The sequence below is a fragment of the Melanostigma gelatinosum genome, assembly GCF_949748355.1.
Source record: "Melanostigma gelatinosum genome assembly, chromosome: 18".
Classification (NCBI taxonomy): Eukaryota; Metazoa; Chordata; class Actinopteri; order Perciformes; family Zoarcidae; genus Melanostigma; species Melanostigma gelatinosum.
Window position 1 is genome coordinate 10,431,051 of NC_136651.1, and position 22,283 is coordinate 10,453,333.

General features: G+C 42.7%; 1 protein-coding gene across 1 annotated transcript; it reads right to left on the reverse strand.

The window, feature by feature from the left end:
* Positions 1-659: 659 nt before the first annotated feature.
* On the reverse strand, positions 660-21,426 carry lrrc75bb (leucine rich repeat containing 75Bb; the record flags this gene model as incomplete). Its single annotated transcript, XM_079289098.1, has 4 exons — positions 660-1,269; positions 14,148-14,260; positions 16,519-16,647; positions 21,145-21,426. The coding sequence occupies 4 exons, from the start codon at positions 21,424-21,426 to the stop codon at positions 660-662; spliced, it is 1,134 nt and encodes a 377-aa protein (XP_079145224.1).
* Positions 21,427-22,283: the final 857 nt, after the last annotated feature.

Genomic DNA, 22,283 nt, shown 5'->3' on the forward strand with positions numbered 1-22,283 from the left:
AACGCTGGACGTCTAAATTCAAATTGATTCAGGATGTGTCATTTCCTTTATTTTGACAATAATTCCTGAATAGATACTGTGTCCCAACAGCAAAAAAAATGAAGCATCTTTTATGTGAACATAATCTCACTGCAGTTGAGTTGTGACTATAAAACGTATGCATCATAATGAAAATGTCAGAAGGATATTTCGATACTTTGACTTATTCTGACAGCCACAGGAATGGGGCCGGAGGGTTGACGTTGTCGGAGGGACCAGCTGGATAAATGTGCTCGGGGAATGTGAATTAATAACCCTCCCCCCCCTTCCTCGAGCGATTCTGTTGAAGTGCCCTTGTGCAAGGCACTCAACCCCCAGTGGAAAATAGCAAATAATGGGAAGCATCAAGGTGTGAGAGCACAAAACATTAGGAACATAAAGCACTGGGAAACGGCAAACACGTTCAGTTCAACTTCTCCTGGATAAGTGACGGTGAACTCATCCTCGGATAACTTCTTAGTGTCTGTGCAACCACGGAGCGGCCTGCATCACGCTGCTGAGTTTCAGTAGGCGGAGTATCCGGAGGGACATACAACACAGTTACTTATTTGGAAGTTATTTTAAGGTGATACTGGGGGATATAAGGGGCAGCCGGTCTAAAAGAAAGCAGCTCTTGGCCATCACCTCCCACAGAAGTGCAGTGGCACATTTGTTGACGCGTTTTCTTCTCCACAGCCCCAGGCCCGAAGCTCCAGCCTGTCCTCCTCCTCCTCCTCCTCTTTGTCATCTTTCTCTCCGTCTCCCTCCTCGTACAGACTGGGCTCCTCCACAGACGTCTCCATGTTTGGGTTGTAGCCCCTGAACGCCTGCGCCTCCCTGTACTCATAAATGGTGGGGAGGCTGCTGCGTAAGCCGAAGCGCCGCCGCAGGGCCACAAGCAGCGGCTGCGGCACGGTGAAGATATCCACATTGTTGCCCAGGTCGACCCAGGCCAGGCTGGGGAACTTCTTAGGATCCTTCACCGCATCCGTCAGGTCTTTCAGGATGGCCATCGTCAGGCGGTTGCCATTGAGGGCTAGAATGGTCAGTTTCGGCAGGCAGCCGAGGTGGGGCAGCAGCAGCCGCAAGCTCTCGTCCTGCAGCTCGGTGAAGCTCAGGTCCACGGCCGACACGGCGTCACTGCTACTCTGGAGGTAGAAGGCCACGCGGTGGACATCTCGGCCAGACAGCGGGATGCCTGACAGGTTGACGACGTCACCGGACAGTTTCTTCTTCAGGGTGGTCTTCAGACTGTTCGAAAAAGAGGAGACGAAAACAAATTTATATCACTTTGTTTACAAGTTGGGGCTCTGACGCACAAAATGGCATGCTAATTATTCAGCACGAGCAGTTAGTTTTCCAAAACTGTGTAAAAACAAACAATCTTTACTTCATGATACTGCAGCTGTTGATTTTGAAAGGTTCTGTAATGGGGTGCCACAATGTCCCACAAGTACAGGAGAACTGCAAAGTATGCAAAAAAAGATAACCGCATCCACCAGTAGAGAGAGGAGAGAGTAGCATTCAATAATGTAAAGAAGAGAATTTGCATTTAAATGTGTCCCGGTCCCTCAAGCAACCAACTCTGTCTCCTGGGCTAAATGTCATCTACTGTTTCATCTATTGCAACATTTGTCCCGGTATGCCAGAGAGCCAGTACACACCACTGCCCTTCTCTGTTGCAGTCAGTATCAGATCCTGGAACATCTTCAGACTCATGATGGACAGTTTAAAAGAAAGAAAAGAAAAAGAGGATCAATAGTGATCCAGAAGAAACGGAGATATTGCCTTTTTTCCCCATATATTATTTTTCCTTGTCAAAACCTGGCACCTACATTACCCACAATGCACCCAGACACCTCTGTGGGAAATGTGGGTGTGTAATGCTGGTAGCGGCTAACGTATCCTCGCCTCAAACACAGGAGACGTCTGGTAGTCTCATTCAGTCACGCTAATAGCTTCATATTTATTGTACACACAAGAGTTATATCTACCTTCTCATCTAACTCTCAGCAAAAGAGCAAATAAAATAAAATGTTGAAATCTTCCTTTTAATTTCTCAGGCAGAGGGACGGTAGGTGATTAAGTGATATTCTAATTCAGTCCAAATGACTTCAGACAAGAGGTGTGAGGTGAATCCGTCTGTAGTACCCTCACTTGTCAGGTTGGAACATTGTATTCCCCACTGCCTCTGATAGCACTCTGCAATCTGAAAGATGTCTCACTACACCACAGAGTGGTTCAATATGCATAGGAGAGCTATAAGGAAGCTGCATGCATGTCACAACGGTAGCACGAGAGAGTAAGCCGCAGAGCATTAGATTCCTATTTTCACTGGTATTTAGACATCTGCATCGCATCTCTCCGCTCCCTGGCTTGTCTGGAAGCCGGAGAAATCGTCAGGCTGTGGCTGTGCTCTTTACATCTGTCACCCTTTCTGCTCTGTTAAGGGAAAGGAAAAGATCTGTAGCACACCGGGGCGGTGATTCGCAAGGTATTGATTCCAGGAGTAGGCTATAATTCTTCTCTCCCACCTTCATATGCTCACTATATTGCTCACCGCCTTTCACTGTCTGCCTTGTTCTAAATTTGATCTTCTGAAGCACCTGTGCCCTCTTTTATTTTTCTCTTTTGAAAGGTTTACTGTATTTGTAAGTTTATTAAAATGATCGTCCAGGAATTTATTACAGTTTAAAATATTTATGATGTGAAAATGCTGCCTGTATGTGTTCCCCTCAGCTACTTATTCAACATTATAAGGCTGTTAATAACGATTGTTTTCATAATACATTCATCTGTTTCGACCAATCATTTAATTGTTTATTCCAATGGTTCCTGTGTTGCATCTTATGGGTTGTGAGATGATTACAGGTTGTTGTTTTTTTCAATTGCTGACATGCATTGGTCAAAACCGATGTCAAAACTCGTCACACCGTGGACCAAACTTTGAATCATTTGTCAGTGATTTCACACAAGGCGGCTTCAGAATGATTTAGTTTGAAAACATGGATCACAGAAGACGGGTGCGGGGGAAGTAGAGTGGCAGCGAGAGGAAGGATGTGTGGAGGACAAAGAGAGGAAGACCAACGATGCTGGTCGCTGTTGAGATAATAGCCACAATTGTTGACCATTTTGTAAACCACGACCTCTCTTTGACAGATTTGTAATTTCAGGTATTCGTTTTTTTTTTATTTCAATTTTTTATTTTGCACAAGTGAATTACTATTTGCAAGGTTATAGGAAAAATACAGGACATTAAAGCAAATTGCTGCATTTATGATTCATTCTTGTTACACATAATTGAGTACAGTCAATAAAGAGAAAAGGTGTTATTCCTCTTCTATAATTTAATACTGATGTATTTGATAAGTCATTAAAACTTCAAAGATAAAAGTTAATGATGTATGTGATGCTCCCTGTTCATGTTTTTGTCGGTGTGTTATGAGTGACAATGTTTCCTTTCTGAGTGACACTTGTTTTGGTCGAGACATGTATGCTAACAGTAAAAAAGCTAACATACTGTTGTTGGCTCTTAATGAACCGCTGAGGAATCCCCACACTTATTACAATGTGTTTAATGTGCTTTTAATGAGTAAAGACGACTTCAGACTTCCTTCCAAATCCTCTGCCTCCTGACTCCGTGGGCAGAGTTCCACCCACAGGCTGCTCAGCTGGCCGCAGGCCCGCGGGCACAGCTAGCATTTCTAAAGCCACAGTGTGTACACTGTAGTCAATTACCATGAAACGATAACGACATCAACAACAAAATGTCTCATCTCACGCCCTCTGATGTGGCTGCCGTGCTCGTAGGCAGAGGCGCATATCCGCTTGGACCAGTTCGTGCACAAACGACTTCAAAGGATAGTGTACTCCCATAAACATGACTCGACACAATAGCATCCCCTGCATCGGGACTCATTTAAAAGCAAACAACTGAGGGAAGTCTATTTATTGACATCTCCGGAGAAACCGATACAACGATCCAGGAATGTAATGGGAGCAGACTCTCATATGTCAAACTATCGGCTGCTTAAATGTGGGTTCAGGCAGACGATCTAATTGTTTTTCATAGATTGTCTTTCCTCGGGGATGTTGTTAACTTTCACGCACTGAACAAGGGTCCTTGCTGTTCTATAGTGATGTAAACCCCAGAGGTAGGAAATAAAACATCTGGGCTTTGTGATGTTTAAATGGAGTGCAGGCAAACAGACCAAGCTTACAGAAGGTCGGAACAAAACCTGAGGATGTGTCTTGTAATGAATCGTTTCAATGAAAATGTTTTGAGATACACTGTTAAAGAATCGGTGATAAAATCTGTCTTCAAACTGCAGTGGATGGAGTTCATGGTGATATTTGAATAACAAATCTACAGCGGCTTGATCGATCTCGCAGGCTGCCAGTGTTGCTACAGAGATTTACTCAGACAGCCTCGACAAAACACTTGTGCTCCAGTGGTCTCTTTCCACAGCCACAGTAAAAATACGTTTTCAAATATAAAATGTACATTGCTAATTTCAGATAATTTGTGAACTGGTACTTTCCCCCGATATTCACCACATTAAATAAAATGTAGTATATTGCACAAAGAATATTGGTTAGAACAAATCTCCACTTGTTAAAGATCTTTAGAAAGGTTTGTCAGACTGCTCTTAGTGTGACCAATGATCTCTTCATTACTGCTGATGCAATCTCAATTTGCAGGACTTGCCGACACTGCTCTCAAATGGTTCATCTCCTTCCTCTCAAACAGCCAATGTACAGTTACACCTGCTGATTTATGTACTGCCCTTATGAACATGTTGAGTACCTCAAGGTTCTGTCCTGGATCCACTTCTATTTCTTATCTACGTGCTTCCACTTCAATAATACACAACCATAATGTTTATTTTCATTGCTATGCTGTTGACATGCAACTCTATGCTGCTGTAAAATCAGGAACTACCAGCAGTTCGATGTCCCACAGAACGGTCAGACTGACATCCTTCAACTTTATTTCATTTGAGTAATTTAACTCATTCGACTTTAATGATGATTTGTGGCTCCAATATATTTCTGTGAGCTTTTGTGCCCAAATGTACCGACAAACAACCTCAGAACTTGTAACAAAACTCTTCAAGCAGCACCCCAAAACTAAAAGAAGTTACTCATTTCCTGTCAGGGCCCTGAAACAGAAATCCGGTTGACATTTATCGAGGATTTCCTAAAAATATATAAAACCTAAAGTAGTAATGATGATGTCGTGTTTCATCTTTATCCCTTTGTGCAATACATCCCCTGATGAAAAAGATGAAAAGCTGAAAAAAGATGAAAGCTTCTCCATTAAAGGTCAGGGCAGATCTATTGATTTCTGTATTCATTCATTTTATAACCCACGTCTGGTGCCTCTCGGTGTCGGGTTAGTCTCCGCTCTGTCTAGTTGTCTCTCCTGATGTTAAGTGCTCATCATAAGTGCGAGTCTGAAGCTTTCCGACTTCACCATTCTGCAAATCAATTTCCACTCGAATGCAACCAAACACGTCCTCTACCCTCAAAGAGAGGGAGGGTTGGAGAGGTGAACATTTTAAGAAGGGCTGAGAGGGCCGAACAGACTTGTACATCCTTCTGATACTTTGACATCTTTACAAGGAGAATTGTACAACCTTTCAATATTCTGCCACCAGGGTGAGAGTTGAAAGGGAATGGCAGGAGAAACTTGTAATCTGTCCGCCCACATAGAATACATGTTCCCCTTCATTTACTCTCATGAATCAGAAATATATCAAGAGACAGGGGGAGTGTTATGGGGCATATTTGTTCCTCATGTTCACTTACTGTGGCATTTAATATAACAAAGGTGGTGTGTGTTATAAGAGAGTCTGGTTTGGTAAAGTACATTTCCTGGAATAGTTAGATGATTTGGTACCTATTTAATGAGACACTTTAAAAATGGTTTGTAACTAATGGCATTAAGAACAATAATGAATCGCATAATTAGGCTTTCTGGATGAATAATGAGCCAATTAGCTTAAAGTCGAAGCAAGTTGAAGTATTTTTGGGAATACTCTTACTCGCCTTCTTGAGGAGTTAAATGAGAAGATCATACCACACACACACATGTAAGTTAAATATGAAGCTAGCGCCAGCAGGTGGTTAGCTGAGCCTAGCTTAGCATAAAGCTGTATGTTAAATATGCAGCTAGTACCAGTAGGCGGTAAGGTTAGCTTAGCATAAATATGTATGTTGAATATTAAGCTTGTGTCGGCAGGTGGTTCACTTAGCTTAGCATAAAGATAAAGTTAGCAAAGTTACACCAATCTGGCTACACAAAAGATGCTCTAATTCATGGATTTTCATTGCATTTTAAAATGATCATTAATGAATAATTTACAGCATATAAACCCAAGCTTGGTATGGGTGAGAAAATATTAATATCATTTGTATAAATATTTTAGTGATATGGATTTTTCTTGATGGCCTGGTTGCGAAATCTGTGTCCCATATGTTAAAAACGGCAACAATCTGGCCAAAGTGTGTCAGTGTGTCCCTGACCAGACCAGAGATGTATCCAATAGTATCTCAGCTGGGAGGACAAACTCTAATACAAATTCAAAATGGTCTTTCCGCTGAGCATGCAGAGAAACACTTGATTTATTTCAAGGGAATGAAATAAAAGCACTTGAGAAACACTGCATGTGGATGCTGTTCCAGGGACCCGTGGGATTGGTCAGATCAATGTCTGCTTCATCAACGCTTTGGTCTTGACCTGTTTATTCCTTGGATCGATTTCAGCTGTTTCGCCTCCAGGCATCTATAATATATTCGCGGTCGTCTGTTTTAGCAGTGGGAGAGCCTGCAAGGGTCTCATGTAAAAACGCATCCTTGAAAAGTGAGCTGGTAAAGAACTGCTCGTTTATTTCTGTACTTTTGTGTTCTCTGAATGTGCCTTCAGGAATGTGACTGCGAGCTATCGTGCTTGTTCAACTCAACTCAGTTTTAGCGTCAAATATCTGAGTGCCTTTAGTACAGTTTTGCCCGTGTTAATTAGAATACTTTACAGTCTGAGCCCCAAAAATTGCCTCAACTATATGCAACTGTCACTGATGAAACATGAAAGTGGTGATTGCACACACCATCCGGTGTCCTCCAGTTTCATGGGGATAATTGCACATTTTCTTTGAGGGAAAAATAGCCCCAAAGCTCATTTGGATTTGGATTCAATTTGAGTGAAACATTTAGCGGACAGGCTGATAAAGGCTTCCTCTATTGTACGTCGTCAATGCAGCAGCTCCGGGCTGTGCAGTGTTCTGACATCTCAAATCAATCCCTTGATTCTTTGAAACTCTAAATTAGAAGTCTTGGGGAAAGCAGTAATGTTGACGTCAACAAGGAGTGACCTGACAGCAGTGAACAGCACATGTGCCCTCAAATAGAGAGGTGAAAACATTTTGATATATTGGAAATTTGACAGATTCAAATCTTGGTCCAAATCCCCAATTTACAAACAGCTGCGTCAACTAATCCTTGAAGATGCATAAAGAAGCAAGATTTTTTTGTAAATACAAAAAAAGTGAGAGAAAGTAAAGAAAGGGAACATATGACATTCTGTACACTGCAAAAAGAAAGAAAAAGGGACGAAGATGTCCTTATTTCTTTTGCGTATCTCACTTACGCTACTGATCCTCAACATGGATGTGACATGAATTACTTCTTTTAATATGCGACATCTATCCAAAGATAAAAGCATATTTGCGGTGATGTATATGTAATGGTTATGAAACCTCTTGGTACAGAATGTACCATAATGCAACTGCGCAGCGTGGAAAATGCAAAATGTACGGCTCCACGGCTGAGCTATAAATTCCCCCGTGATTGATTCAATGTGACAAACTGGATGCTCAGGAGAAAAGAATACTGCGACAGAAGACAGAAAACAGTTTGCATTACATAACTGTGTAGCATGGAGGAGTACGCCTGTTTCTGCCATACCATGTCAGGGCACAGTTATGAAATCCGCATTAAAATGCAGGGCTCCAAACACAGATCGAGGGGCTCGATCACTGGGGACTGATCTGTACCAGCCTCAAAGGAATGAGACCCACAGCTCATCTGAAGCACAAAGATTCTTGTTTCACGTTGTTCTCGAGCAGCAGCAGCAGCCTTATCTCAGATTTACAGTTAGAATACAATCAATGAGAGGTTAAGAGAGGATAAACAATGAAGTCTTACATAAAGCTGTTTTAAAACATCTGTTAAATGAATAACACCTTCAACCTTGTGTTTACCAATCAACACATCTAATCCTTTCATTATGGCCCCGTGCCCTATAGCTGAAGATTGGAGCGATGGATACTGTGCAGCTCTTCCTCCTCCCCCTCATCCTCCAGGATCTCTGTTGGAAGCCCTCAATTATTCATAGACGAGGCTGGTGGCTGGATCTTTAAGTCTATTAAAAGTGGAGGTCAACTAGAAAGCTGATTGAGGAGACTGAGTGCAGCTGGCAGTCAAGTGGAATACTTAGTCTCTGAATGGAAATATAAGCAGAGAAATCAAAACCTTTTAAAAAAAACCAGACATCTGGGATTGTGTACTCAAAAATGCGAACTCTTATTTCCCAAATATTATTTCCCCGTGTTGTCAGATTTTTGCCCTTGCCTTAGGAGTCAACCTTGTAGGTGAAAGGTCAGGCCTGCTGAGTCAGAGTCTGTTCGGCCTTCCAGTGCCCACCTCGGGGGGGGTTGACTCTGCTCCAGAAATATAGGTCATACACGTGTCAAAGGCATGTGACACATGGCTCACGGTACGGATGCCACATGTACAGTAAATGCATCAAGAAAGAATGATTTGGTTATTTGTTCCAGACGAAGCACAGGAGCTGAGTGAAAGATGGGTTGAATCAAGTTGTAGGCAATGGCTTATTATTATTTTATCATTATTATTATCATTATTATTATTATTATTGTGGGGGCATCCCCTCGAGGTAAGAGCAGCGGTAGACTGGCACAAGGTATTTCTTCCAAACATTGCCATGAACTTTGGAATGGACATACCTTCTCCTTAGCAATCTATTCAATAGATGTTGAGACATTTCACCCCCGAGCCGCAAACCTCAGACTGGCATTCGAGTTCAGAGAATTGGTGAGATGCATTGTCTGGAAACCATGAATGTCTGTGCAAAATTCCATTGCAATCCACCAACTAGTTGTTGAGATATTTCAGTCCAGACCAACCGACACATCCATAGAGCCACACTTCTAGAAATCTCTCCCACGTGATTAAAAAAAGCACATTTTCCTCTCTTGTTCATACAATATTTCGGCAACTTCAAACAACATTTGAATAAGAAGTTTTACCTCTATTTAAATGTATGTTATTGTTATAACTTCATCAATGACTCGCAACACTTTCATCAGTCATGGCCTGAAAGGACTGGGCAGCAGTTGTTATGAATGGGCATGAATAAACCCGTCATAAAGAGGCTGATGTTGCACTGATGTTAGGTCTGGGTCAAATATCAGGACTCAGACAGACTATCAAAGCTCATCCACAGCTGGTTACATCTGCCCAAACAGCTGCCTCGCTTCTGTAGAAATATGCTGACGGTATTTACAGACATTAAACGTAGAAGTATTATGTGTGTGCTCATTTGCAATAGTGTTGCGTGTGTCATAGAGCAAAGGTTTGAATCTCCGGGTGAGGCACTCACGCGCTCCCCGTACAAAGAAGACGCTCTGACACACAGGTAGTTTAGCTTAAACTCAGTGGCCTCACCCTGGCGTGTGTGTGTGAAGATAACTCGTCCCTGTGCAGGACGAGGTCACCTCCTCATGAGAATGAATAAAGAAACAGGGAAATGATAGAACGGGGCTCACTGAGAGGAGAGATGCGTGGACCGAGCCCCGACTTTCTGTCTGTTGCTAGGGATACTTAATCAATTCTTGTGTTTTGTGAAACCATAGATCTATGTTGTTTATGCTTTGATGCTTGACTTATTAAATTGTTAATACTTGTAGATCGTCTACCGTCTTCTGTTCATCGAATGCAATTCCAATCAAAACGATCTGCGCGGGGTCCTTCTGAAGGTGTAGTGTTTTGGAGTCAGATTATACGGTGGGCTTGTTGCCCGAGGCTAAATCCCCAACAGCTTGGTGACCCCGACGTGATTGGTTATCGATGAGCAAGTTATTATTTTTGAGGTGACGATCTTTTCGACCCAGGGCTCCGGGACCAGCGATTTCGTTCGTAACATCTGGTGCGCACCATCTACAACTGAAAGGTAAGCAGAACCTGTTGTCATATGACCAAATACTGCTGATTGGAAACAGGAAATTTAGTGATGTTACGTTACGATGCCTGAAAAGTCCTGGAAAACCGATAAAAAGTGTAAGCATCATTAACAGTTAAGTCTGGGATTAAGTCTGGGATCCGTGACCGGGTTAGAATCCCGCGTCTAAAAACCTCTGGGAGGTCGGATCTGGGATCCGCAATGTGATAAAACTGTATGATGAAAATGTATTGATGAAACTGTATGAAATAAACTACTTGTGAATGACTGGATCTAACAGAAACTGAGAATTGAGGTGGAACATACTTGACTCGGGTGTATTCCATACACACTGATTGTTTGCGCCCTGAAAGTCTAATTCCGGTGATTTCCTAACCGAGTATCAACTATCACAAGTCAAAGTTTGGATCACGTAGATATTGTGTGAATAATTCTGCGTATAGGGATAACAATCGTTTGATAAAACATAATGGCAAATTTTGGACAGATATATGCCGCAGCAGTACTGTTCGCAGCGTAATGCGGGACAGGAGAATCAAGAAAAATTTAAAAAGGAGTTGTTAAAACTAAAAGAAGATTATCAGAAAGAAGGCTTGTTCTCAGGGGACGAGGCCACACATTATAACATGGACATGTGAAATAAACTGTATGAGCAATCAAAAGAGCGCATGTCCTGTGAACTTAATGGGGAGAGACATGTTACAGACAATGGGTGCTGTGATCCTGTGTGGTCCTCTTGGACTACAAGTGACATTGAGAGACGGTACAATCCGCCACTGCAATGAACATGTTATGTGCAGCTCAAAGAACATGTTGCTGTAGTCTGAACAGCAGCCTCCCACCTTTGCAGCAGAAATCTTTTGGGGCCTGTTACAGCCTGAAACACCTGAGAAAGGAGGCATTTTTTCCTTTTCCAGCTTTGCAAGCCCTGGATTGCACAACTTGCACCTCCAGCTGATCCCCTCCATGTCACCCTGACTTACGTGAGCCTGACGATTTGTACACAGAGGCTTTTGAATCTGAACTTGCAGGAGGTGTTTGCCACATAGCATCACCTTGTTTGTGGGAAAAGAGGGTGTTGTTGCTGAACAGAAAAACAGCTAAAATGGTATGAATTATCAGAAGACAGCTCTCCTCACGTCTCTCTGGCTCTGCATGCCAGACATGAAGCCAGGCAATTGGGCCCAATGACGAAAAGAATGTCTCAGTTAACAGATTGGCAGCCTACTCAGTGCCCTACCATCATGTTTTCACCTTCAGATAACAGCTGGAAGATTACGCATCACACACGTGACACAGTTTTTTTGCAACAAACTACATTGGACCGGTTTTATGGTCGCGAGAGAACAAACCACCCACACACCGACACCATGCTTGCGACACTCCCTGTGTCACGGGAGTTCACAGGTAGGACCCAAACGCAAGACCACAGGAGACAGAAGTTAATATTAACAGGTTTTATTTACAATGTGTGGAGCCCGTGGTCCGACACCAGAGTAGGCAGATAGACGGTGTGAGTCTCGTGGCTCGACACCGGAGGGCTGGCAGCTCTCCGCCGTGTGTAGTCCGTTGACACACAAAGGAGGGCAGAGCGGCGGCGTGTAATCCGTTGAACACAAGGAAGGCAGAGGATGCCACGGGGTTGAAGCGGGTGAAAGACGGTACAACCTGACCACCCCAGACTGCAGGACCAGAGTTTATATAGAGACAGGGGACTCATTAGTGGGCCCTGAGTCTGGTGTGTCAGGCTGCAGGAGGTGATCGGCTGGAGTGTCCTCAGCTGTGCACAATCAAGGGTGTGGCCGTGGGAGGTGTCTGGTGTGGATCACACCAGTGTGTCATATGTTCAGAAACCGTGGCACTTATTAAAAGTGCCAATGTGAAACGCCATTATGAGACAAAACATAAAGGGTTTGAACAAACACACCCACTGAAATCTGAGGTGAGATCACAGAAAATAAGTCGTCTCAGAGCCCAATATGACCAGTCCACCAGGATCCTGAGCCACACATTCACTGCCCAACAACGTGCTCATGAGTGTTCATGTTCTTTTATTCAGTTAATGAGAGACATATCTGCAGTCATACATATATGTTCACTTCTATGTTACGTGACAATAAATATTGTCAAAAAGTTTTTGAATCGTACTGAATTCATTTGATTTTACGGTCAGGTATTGATTACATGCAGATGTTGATACAACTACCAGACTACTTAAATATATATCACACTAAATAGTTAGACATTATGTTCTTCCGGACCTTTGCCTCGAGACATTTTTTCTAACTGGACCTCTTTAAATTTTAGTTGAAGACCCCTGATATATTCCATGGAAACTATTGTGGTTGGAGAGCAGGCTGCAGCTCATCTCTAGAATGATCAAATAGACTTTTCAATGTCACTTGAAGAATTTAAGAACGCAATAACGGCTATATGATAGCTTTTGCATTCCTAAATATGAAGAGATCAAATTCACGATCGATTTAAAGCGAGGCGGAAAGAAAGAGGGAAATGCGTGACTTCTAATCGGCAATTCCACCCCCTCTTTTTTCCCTCTCTCTGTCTGACAGAGCGTTTCCCCAGAGCCTGGAACTCAAACTGCAGAACCACTCTGTGTGGCAACTGTTGAGCAAAATGGACTCTCACAAAAAAAAACATCCCACAGGAAAAGAGGGGAGGAGGAAAATCAATGCAGGGAAGGGATTTTAAAATGGGAGAAATGGAAGGGCTGAGGAGGGAAGGGGGAGCCGAAAGGTGAGGGGGGAGAGGAGAATAGAGAGCTTCAATGAAAAGATCAATATCAGAGAAACATGTGAAACCACATCAAACTGTGTCCTAATGCTTCATTTCATCCTAAGATATTCATTTGTTGTTATATTCACTGAGAAAAGAAGCCGTAAGTGCTGCTCCTGGATTGTTGCAGTAGATGCTGGCAGAGAGACAGAGCTCGCTAATGAGCACACTGGGAGAGTCCGCCTTGTTCTGTTGAGTGTTATTTCGATATACTGCAACCCAGAGACTGGGGCGGGAAGTTAAGTCGAGCTGTCAAAACAATCTTTCGATCTGGGTTAATTGCTCAGGGAGAGGGAACCTCATGATCATTATTAGAGATCTTCTTTTCACAACGTCTCCACAAATGTACCTGTTGCTTAATTTGAGTTGAAGAGCATTTTCATTTGCTTGCGCGGTATGTCTACAGTCGCTACCATCAGCATCTTTCTTTGTTTCACTCAAGCGCGGAGCAGTATCTGACAGCTTGCAGTTCGGTGGAAGTTAAAGTTCGAATCTGGCCCAGACGGCTCAGTTACGCGCCTCATCTTAGTGTCTGTATTAGTTTCTTGTTTGCTCCAGATAATTCTTGGAGATACTTCGTAGACGTAGAAAAACATATTAGAATCTCTGTAGACGCATCACACTTGTGATGGGCGGTGTTTAAGATGGTGTGAGGCGGGAAACTGTATTTACTGCTGAGGGGCAAGTGTGAAAATGGACCGATCATCCTGAGACAATGTAACACAAGTTGATGATTTGATTGAGGAGGATCAAATCTCCTGTATGGTTGGCAGTGTGTTGTTTTACACCTCAAAGATACTGTAAATAAAGAGGAATACTCCTCCTAAAACGTACATCAACACAAACAAATGTTGATAATTTATCACAAAAATAAGTTTATTCTCGTGATAAATTATCAACAACTCTGTTTTTAAAACAAATTGTAATTTGTGGGTGTAGAATCCTGCGAAAATCCTGCAAAAATAACTGTAAGAGGACTTCCTCAATGCGTTGATGCTTATGGTGAGGATGTGTTTACTGTCACAGGGCCTGTCCTTCTTCAGAGTGATGGCAGCAGCAAAGAGGACACACTCACCAGGCCTGAGACTTCCTCCTGGGCACGCTCTGTCTCGTCCACTTGGAGTGAGGGGTCAGGTGGTAAATCAGCTGGCGGCAGATCTTGTTCGTGGACTTGAATGAGTCGGTTTCCTACAACACAAAGGGACGAATGATGGACAGCAAATGTAAATCTAGTTCTTACAACAAATCAAAACAGTGGCTGTCCGTGAATAAATGCAACGAACGCATCACATATTTAAGGGAATCACTGAAAGAAACCAATACTTATAATTCTGTATATTTTGCATATGACAAAGTAAGAAGTAGCTGTTAGGGGGTTAAAGCCATTCATGCATCTGGATGTCTGATCTTCCTTTCTTTCTTCCTGCAAACTACAGATGTACTGATTTGCACACAGTCACAGGGTGTTTTTTTTCTTGTACTTCGAATACAGCCGCTTCAAACGTTTTCTACAATGAACATACATGAATTCATTTTCCCTTTTGCGTCGCTCTTTCTCCATGCCTCTCCTCCCCCTCCTCCCCCTGCCTTCTCTTTTCTCTCTCCCACCTCCGTCAAAGGCTGTAAATGGAATGGGTTGTGCTGAGCAGGGTAAACCCAATTAGTCGTACAACACAACAACAAGAAAAAGGCAATGTGGGGAGAGGGGAAAAAAGACGGGGCTAGTTTAACCTTAAGGCGATTAACCATTCCCGCTGCCACTTTCTTTCCTTTGGTCGACAAAAAAACTAATTATTCTTTGAAAATTGTGAATCTGTGGAGTGGAAGGATGGACAGTCACAAAGTTCTATGAGCATTCTTAGACGATAATCACGGGGCTGTAAAGCTGAGTGCGTCCAGATTAAATCAACTGTCTGAAAGTGATGACCGTGAGCTTCAAAACACTCACATAGACGCATCTTTCAGTCCTCCAATATGTCCTTGAATATATAATCGAAATAAATATCAGTGTGGTGGAAAATACTGGGCACAGAGGCAGCTGCCGGGCATTAAATCCAGCACATTGCCTCTCTACACCCTCGTCACGTCTGACACAGTATCCTGCCACGGGTCGCCAGCCAGTCAGGAGGAGGACGCTGCCAGCTCCTCACTCTCCCTGCAGTCCTCCTGGGCTTTCCCCACCAAAGCAAAGAGTCTAGAGCTTCTCACAGGTGATTAGCATCTGTCTCGGTAAGTAAAAACGAGACCACAGTGACTTTATCTTAAGTGAACCAATCTTTTCCTAAAAGAGATAACTGCAGACCTGAGATAACTGTAATGGCTGCCGGGTCTGTGTTTTACAGACACTCTGAGCTGCTTCTGTGCTGTCTTCACCCTCATACCAGAGTTTGAAATGTAATTTGAATTTTAATATCTCGGATTTGTATGCCGTGCTCCCAGTCTGGATAAACCGTGATTTATGTCTTAAAGAGCCAGTCATTTATTTGAATGACCACACACATCTGAACATATTTCATATGCATAATTAAAGAGCTTGTCATATTGATTCACAGATAAGACTAATGTTAGACAACTGCATGTACATTATGAATGTTTTCATGCTGTGAAAGGTTTAGTCATATCAGTAATATCTGTAAACCAATTAGAGGGAGTTGTAACAGAGAAGTTGTTACAACTTGTTTATTCAAAAGCCAGAATTTAAACCTGAATATCTCAACGAAACATCTAATATGCACCACCAATGTACACATTAACAATACGCTGTATAATGCACAGGAAGCTTGAAATAAGATCGTTTTTAAGATTTATATATTTCAAACAGGAAAAAACTCAAATTAAAATACCCTCCACCTTGTTTGAGCCTATTTCCCCTCCTAATCATTTGTGTACAGTCCCTTACAAACAGTGAGCGGTGTCTGTCTCCTGGGACACATCGGATCAGACACTCAGCAGACTCCGGTTTGATCCCACTGGCCACCTGCCTCAAAGTGCTCTCATTAGTGGTGCCAAAGCCATGCTGACCCAAAAGACTCGGTGCTATTGACTGCAGCTGCGTGCCCTGTTGATCTCACAATGACGACCACCAGGCACCTGCCCACGCGTTCCGGTAGGCAGGTACTCTCACACACCTGCAGGTCCTCGAGCACAGCTGCTACCATTTTCCGTCGAAAGAGCACATGAGCAGCAGGAAAGACAGATGCATGGTGCCATCGCAGAGCCAAACCCTGATCCAGTGCCTCCGTTCGGCCCTACCATTGATCCCGTACCTCTCTACCGTCTATATGACGCATGCACTTAGGCTTGGCTAACAAAGGTGGACGTGTTGCAGCTTGCCTCTCCTCTGTTTACAACTGTGGTCCTTGCACAGTCAATTAATGTGAGGTCTGTAGGTTTCATAATTGTTAATGTAACAGTTGAAACACATGCGGATCGTTCTGGATTCTCACCCTTTTTGGACACTGCAGGTCCCGGGCGAGACTGAGCAGCAGCTCGTGAGAAATGGGGTCCACCAGGTTGAGAAAAGCTGCGTTCTTGTACAAAATCTCATTGAGTGACGTTCCCTGGAGTCCCAAATCCTGAGAGAAAAGAAGAGAGAGCCATGTGTTAACCCGTACCAAAACTAACAGTGTAGACGGTCAGAAATGAATTTGATTCATAAAGCATCCGTGTCTGAGCCATGCTTGATTTAATATTCAAGTGGCATTTCATGGATAGTTCAATGAAAATAGAGTCAACCTTTATGAGCTTTGTTCATCATCTCCTTTCATTTTGCCCTCTTATCACGCTGCGAGGCAAACTGATAAAGGTTCTGCTGTCAGAGTCTTGTGTTAACAGCCAGTGCAGCAGATGAGAGGAGGGTGTGTGTGTGTGTGTGTGTGTGTGTGTGTGTGTGTGTGTGTGTGTGTGTGTGTGTGTGTGTGTGTGTGTGTGTGTGTGTGTGTGTGTGTGTGTGTGTGTGTGTGTGTGTGTGAGGGATGTTGGGAGTAAAGTTTCAGTAAGCTAAGATAAAAGTGGTCTTTCTTCAAATATCACTCTTCTGGTTCCTCTTATCTCATTAACAGGTTTCAGTTGAGGTTTTGGCCCAAAGGACTTTTTATCTTTTTCACAAAACACGTCTCTAAACCGTCTTAAAGAAAATACGTTCTGATTAATGCACTTCCACTTTCTACCGTCAATCTTCAGCATTCATAAGATAAAGATTGTGTGACGTGAAGGACACACGCCCGGTTGTTGATTATACTTTCATCATCTTCAGGTTGTTTCTGTTTGCAATGACAATGTAAATATGTTGCATCTTCAGGTAGAACTTTGAGTGCTGAGGTGTCGTTAAGCCTCACCAGCATGCGGGGAAAGATACAAACACACACACACACACACACACACACACAGGATCACAACAAAAGAACAGTCTGGAAGACGTGAAACTGAGCAAATGAAACATACATGCTGTTACATCAGTGACATGACTGCTGCTACTGGTGAACAAATATGTTTGTGGACCATCGTCCTCTTGTGAAACTGTGCAACTAGAAGCTGAGGAGTAAATACTTTCAGATGTATATGAACTGAAAAGCTTTTCAAATAGCAGGCTGGAGGTGGAAGCAGTGTGAAACATGTTATACACGCTCTGACAGGCCGAGCACTTAGGGGCACAGTCGAGGCAAAGAGGAAAACTCCCATCAGCGTTTTCTCCTCCTCCAGCTTTTGAGTTGATTTATTACAGCGGAGCTCTGCGGGATTCCCTGACGCTGGACTGCCCTCCAGACCCCTCTCCCTTCACTAAACCTCATTTAGCACAGACTGAGGGCACCATGTGCCCATAAATGTGATGTTGATGTGTGTTATACGTATAGTGCAGCTGCAGCATCAGATGTGAGTGGGATTTATAGCTGAAACGAAGCCCATTTCTAAAATACACACAGATATCTGATCCTGTGGATTCATTTGGCTGATTCCTAACGAAATGTTTTCCTATTTGTCACTGATTAAAGGCAAGAGATCAGAACTGCATGACTGTCTTGTGAATAAGGATTGAAAGGCTGAAGATTCACGGACACAGATGCCTGGCCAGCAGCAGCAGCTGTTGGCAATTACATCTGACAAGCAGGACGAGGTCAATATGTCAGCTGAGTCAAATGTGACAAGAATATTGTCTCCTTCTACACTTAAATATTAACACTGAGTGCTACTTGACAATGAATTTAGCTCACCACAGTCACATTAGCAATCTGTCCCTTAACTAAAGGGGAACTTTCTGTACACATTGTACTTCTATCCAATTTTCCAATTTAAATAAATCTGAATTTTATTGAAGTATCGTTCGCTATTTACAAAGTGAGTCTCCAATGTTCACTCGAGTACATTTAGCAAAGTGACTTTTTTCAAATCATCTTAATTTGTGGGAAGTGTACCAGAAGCTCATCTTTTTAATGGAATAGTTTGACATTTTGGGAAATATGCTGATAATCACTTTCTTGCTGATAAAAAGATGAACTATCTGGCAAGTACAATACTGCAGCCAGAAGCTTATCTTAGCTTAGCTTAGCACAAAGACTGGAAACTACTCGTCTCTAAAGTTCACAAACAAACGATATATCGTGTTCATTCACTGTAAAACAACAACAGCGTCCTGTTGTTACTGTGAGGTTGGCAGTGTTCACTGGGTATATGGCCAAGAAACAGTCTGACACACTAACCACAAGTACGTTTTTACATGTTTGAAACAAACAGTTTAAAACATGATAATAAGTGAGCTGGATTTTGCTTCAGTCTTTATGCTAAGCTACGCTAACCTGCTGCTGACTATTTACCCTACAGACATGAGACAGGTATCAATCTTTTCATCGGACTTTCAGCAAGAAAGTGAATGTGTGTGTTTCCCAAAAATATCAAACGACTTCATTAATGTGGGTCGTGTAACTTTTATTAATTTATTAACTTTCATGGAAGTTTTCCTTTGATAGCATACAGAGAGGCAGACAGGCAAAGAAGAGGTAAACTCCAACACTAAACCTATTGGTTTTGGTCTACAGGTTTTTTGTTGATACATTTTAAGTTGAAGCAAATAAATAAATAAAATATGTGTGCTGTGACAGCGATAACCTCAGACTTCATACACTACAGAGAGCCCCTTAATTAGTGTCTTCTCCATCGCTGCACATTGGTTACTCAGTGTGCATGCTGTAGAGTGATGAGTATATATGCTGATTCTTTATGTATTAATGTAAAATATCACAAACTAATTCACGCAATGGCCCAGCGGGCCGATCTGCCATGGCGATGCAGCGTAGGGGCCGATGTTATTGGCTCCTCTTTGTAATAATTTCCTTAATGTGAAAGAAACATGTTCCAGCTTCCATCATCTCAAGGTGATTATCCCCAAATCCATCCGTCTCTGAGAGGAAAAGCTGCTTATCTGCTGGAGAACCACAACAGGCCTTCACCTCGCTGAGTGATGGAGAGCGTGTTCGTGCTTCGCGAGCAGTTTAAATGCAGAGCTATGGAGAAAGCTGTCCCTGCTCACCACTGACATGTCGATCTTTACGATCCTTTTCAGTATGACGGACCGCAGGACCGCTTTAACAAACAGGTACAGCAACATTGAAGTCTCACAGGAAGACATGCCTGAGTCATTTCCCTCCTGCTTCACACAAATGTGAACCTCTATACGATGAAGTTTAAATTCACCCCACACATGCACAGTAAACGGATTTTGTGCAGCCTGTAAGAGATATCTACAAATCTGTTTTCAATTCCGACTTCTCAGACACCCGAAGCTTCTACTCAGCATTGTTTCCTGCTTTAAACCTGCACATGTAATTTATTCTACGGCACCGTACAGATGGGCAGGGCGTTTGCATGACAGGGGGCCCTCTTGATCAGAACTGCTTTTATCTGAACTTCAAAACTGCTCTCCTTTGATCAACGCACGGCTTCCAGAAGGCAGTGGAAAGCTCAAGCTGAGCTCTAAAAACTTTGGATAAATCCTCAGAAAGTGAGGATTAGAGCAGTGGAGGTGTTACATGAGTAAAGGCTTAAATGCATGAAATAAACATACCTTATATATGTTGCGGGATATGACGCTGACAACAAAGGAGTGTTTGAACAATGCCGTGCAACAGGGGATAGAGTAAAGCATTTAACAACACCACATTAAAGTAGCACCTGTGTTTGCTCTTCTTATGTGGATTTAAATATTTATAATGTAATTTTAATCCCTCTTATATGTATTTAAAACCTCCTTTACACAGGAAACTGGATGAAAAAGACAGCATATATGGCTTGCCATTCATTTATGTTGTTTACTTAATATTTTCTTTTACCTGAAAAAGACCTTGCTCGTATTTATTAGAAAAAGAAATATGCCAAACACTTACTTAAGGTCATACATTTCATCACATACAAAATAAAAGTAACCAGGTCTTCTTGAATTGGTTTCGGTGCCGGGCTAACATCCTCAGTGTTCTGTGTCATGTGGAGCTGATTGAATATTCAGAGACTGAACTAGCTTCCGAGCCATTCCCTTTCAGACTAAACAGGTGGTTGACTTAAAGCAGCGTCTCATTACGAGTGCTTATTTTTCCCACAGGAATATTCAAAGAAGCCATAGCGTTTATGTCAATAAAGTTATGAGAACTTGCAAAGAGTAGATGATTAAATGACTTCAACTTGTTTTAAACATTAACGCACTGACACCTGCAGACACGAAAAGTGCATTTTTCTCCAATGAGTGACAGCTGAGCTTTGTATATTAAACTACAGCAGACACTTCCAGTATATCTGTGCAGGCAATATGTCAGGTGTATTGAAATAAGGACACAACTGAATAAACGGATGTGATATTAAATACAAGCATCTTACACTAACACATTTCACGTTTCTCAGTAAATATGAAAGTCAATATTTTGCAGATAAAAAATAAAACGCCTCTTAGCTCGTTTAACTGTTTGCCCACGTGCTCATCAGTACCCACTTACAGCGTCAATTAAGCCACGTTTCTAGCTTTAACAAGAGGCTACAGATGGACAGACTCGGCGCATGATCATGATCCAACAATAATGTCAGCCTTTTACCTTTCTCAGCAGTTTGAGCACTTCGGCCGCTTGCTCCATCCTCTGGTCCCGGAGCAGCGTCTGGATTTCCCGGATCCACGCCACCCGTCCGACATAAGGGCTGTGGTTGTTTTTCCGCAGCATCCCCGGGAGCTTGTCGGACTTGAGCATCAAGGAGGTAAACAAGAAGTCTCTTCCGCCACTTCTCTCGCTCTCTCCCTGGTTGTCATTCCTCTGGCGTCTCCTCTTGGACACTTTTGTTTCCAGATCGAGACTTCTCCGTCTGGTCAACTTAGAACCCATCACTCCCTGAGAGGATGCGTCGGTGGTGGCGAGATGGATTTTACAACACGCAGCCAAAACATCACACTTTACTCGCGCCCGCGCAGTGAAATAGCACTTTAAAGTTTAAAGTAGCAGTATCATAAAACAACAACGCGTGTGTGCGTGTGTGTGCCCGGTCTCTCGCCGTCGTCCTCCTGTCTGCATCCGTCCATGCACTGCCTGAGCACTCTGGCATCCTTCACTTTACTCAGAGCTGAGTGCGCTCCTCAGCCAATCAGATCGTGATTCTCCGCACAGACTGAGCGCGAGAGTCATGTCGGAAACTGATCTCTGCTTAGTTTCACAGGACGCGCGCGCAACGCACATAATGTTGATTGGAAACTGAGTCAATCAGAGAGAGTTGACCTGTTTAATCCATGTTGTTATAGCCTGCTGTATCTTATGTAACGATATCTTATCTAGTAGGCCCATATAAATGTGATATAGATATGGATGCTGAATAATAACACTAACACTGAAACCAAAAGATATGAAACATTTGGACTTTTAAAGAGCAGATGAAAACATTAAAGCGGACAATAAAAGCTATTCAATTTCAGTTAGACTTTAAGAGCAACTTAACATCGGCTGCAAATCATACAATTCACTTCGCTGCAGTGATGTATGATGATGCATCACTGCACTGTGACATCACTGTTGGGTGTGGTTAGAGGTGCAACGGACTTTAAAACTGTCAACAAGGTGAAACACTGCTTTTATTGAGCTACTCCATGACTTCACGGAACCTTAACTGTCTTTTTCTTTTTTTCATTCGTAAAACCAACAGAAATTGGAAAATAAATGTTCTGTAATGGTTGCTCTGGGCACAGGAACGT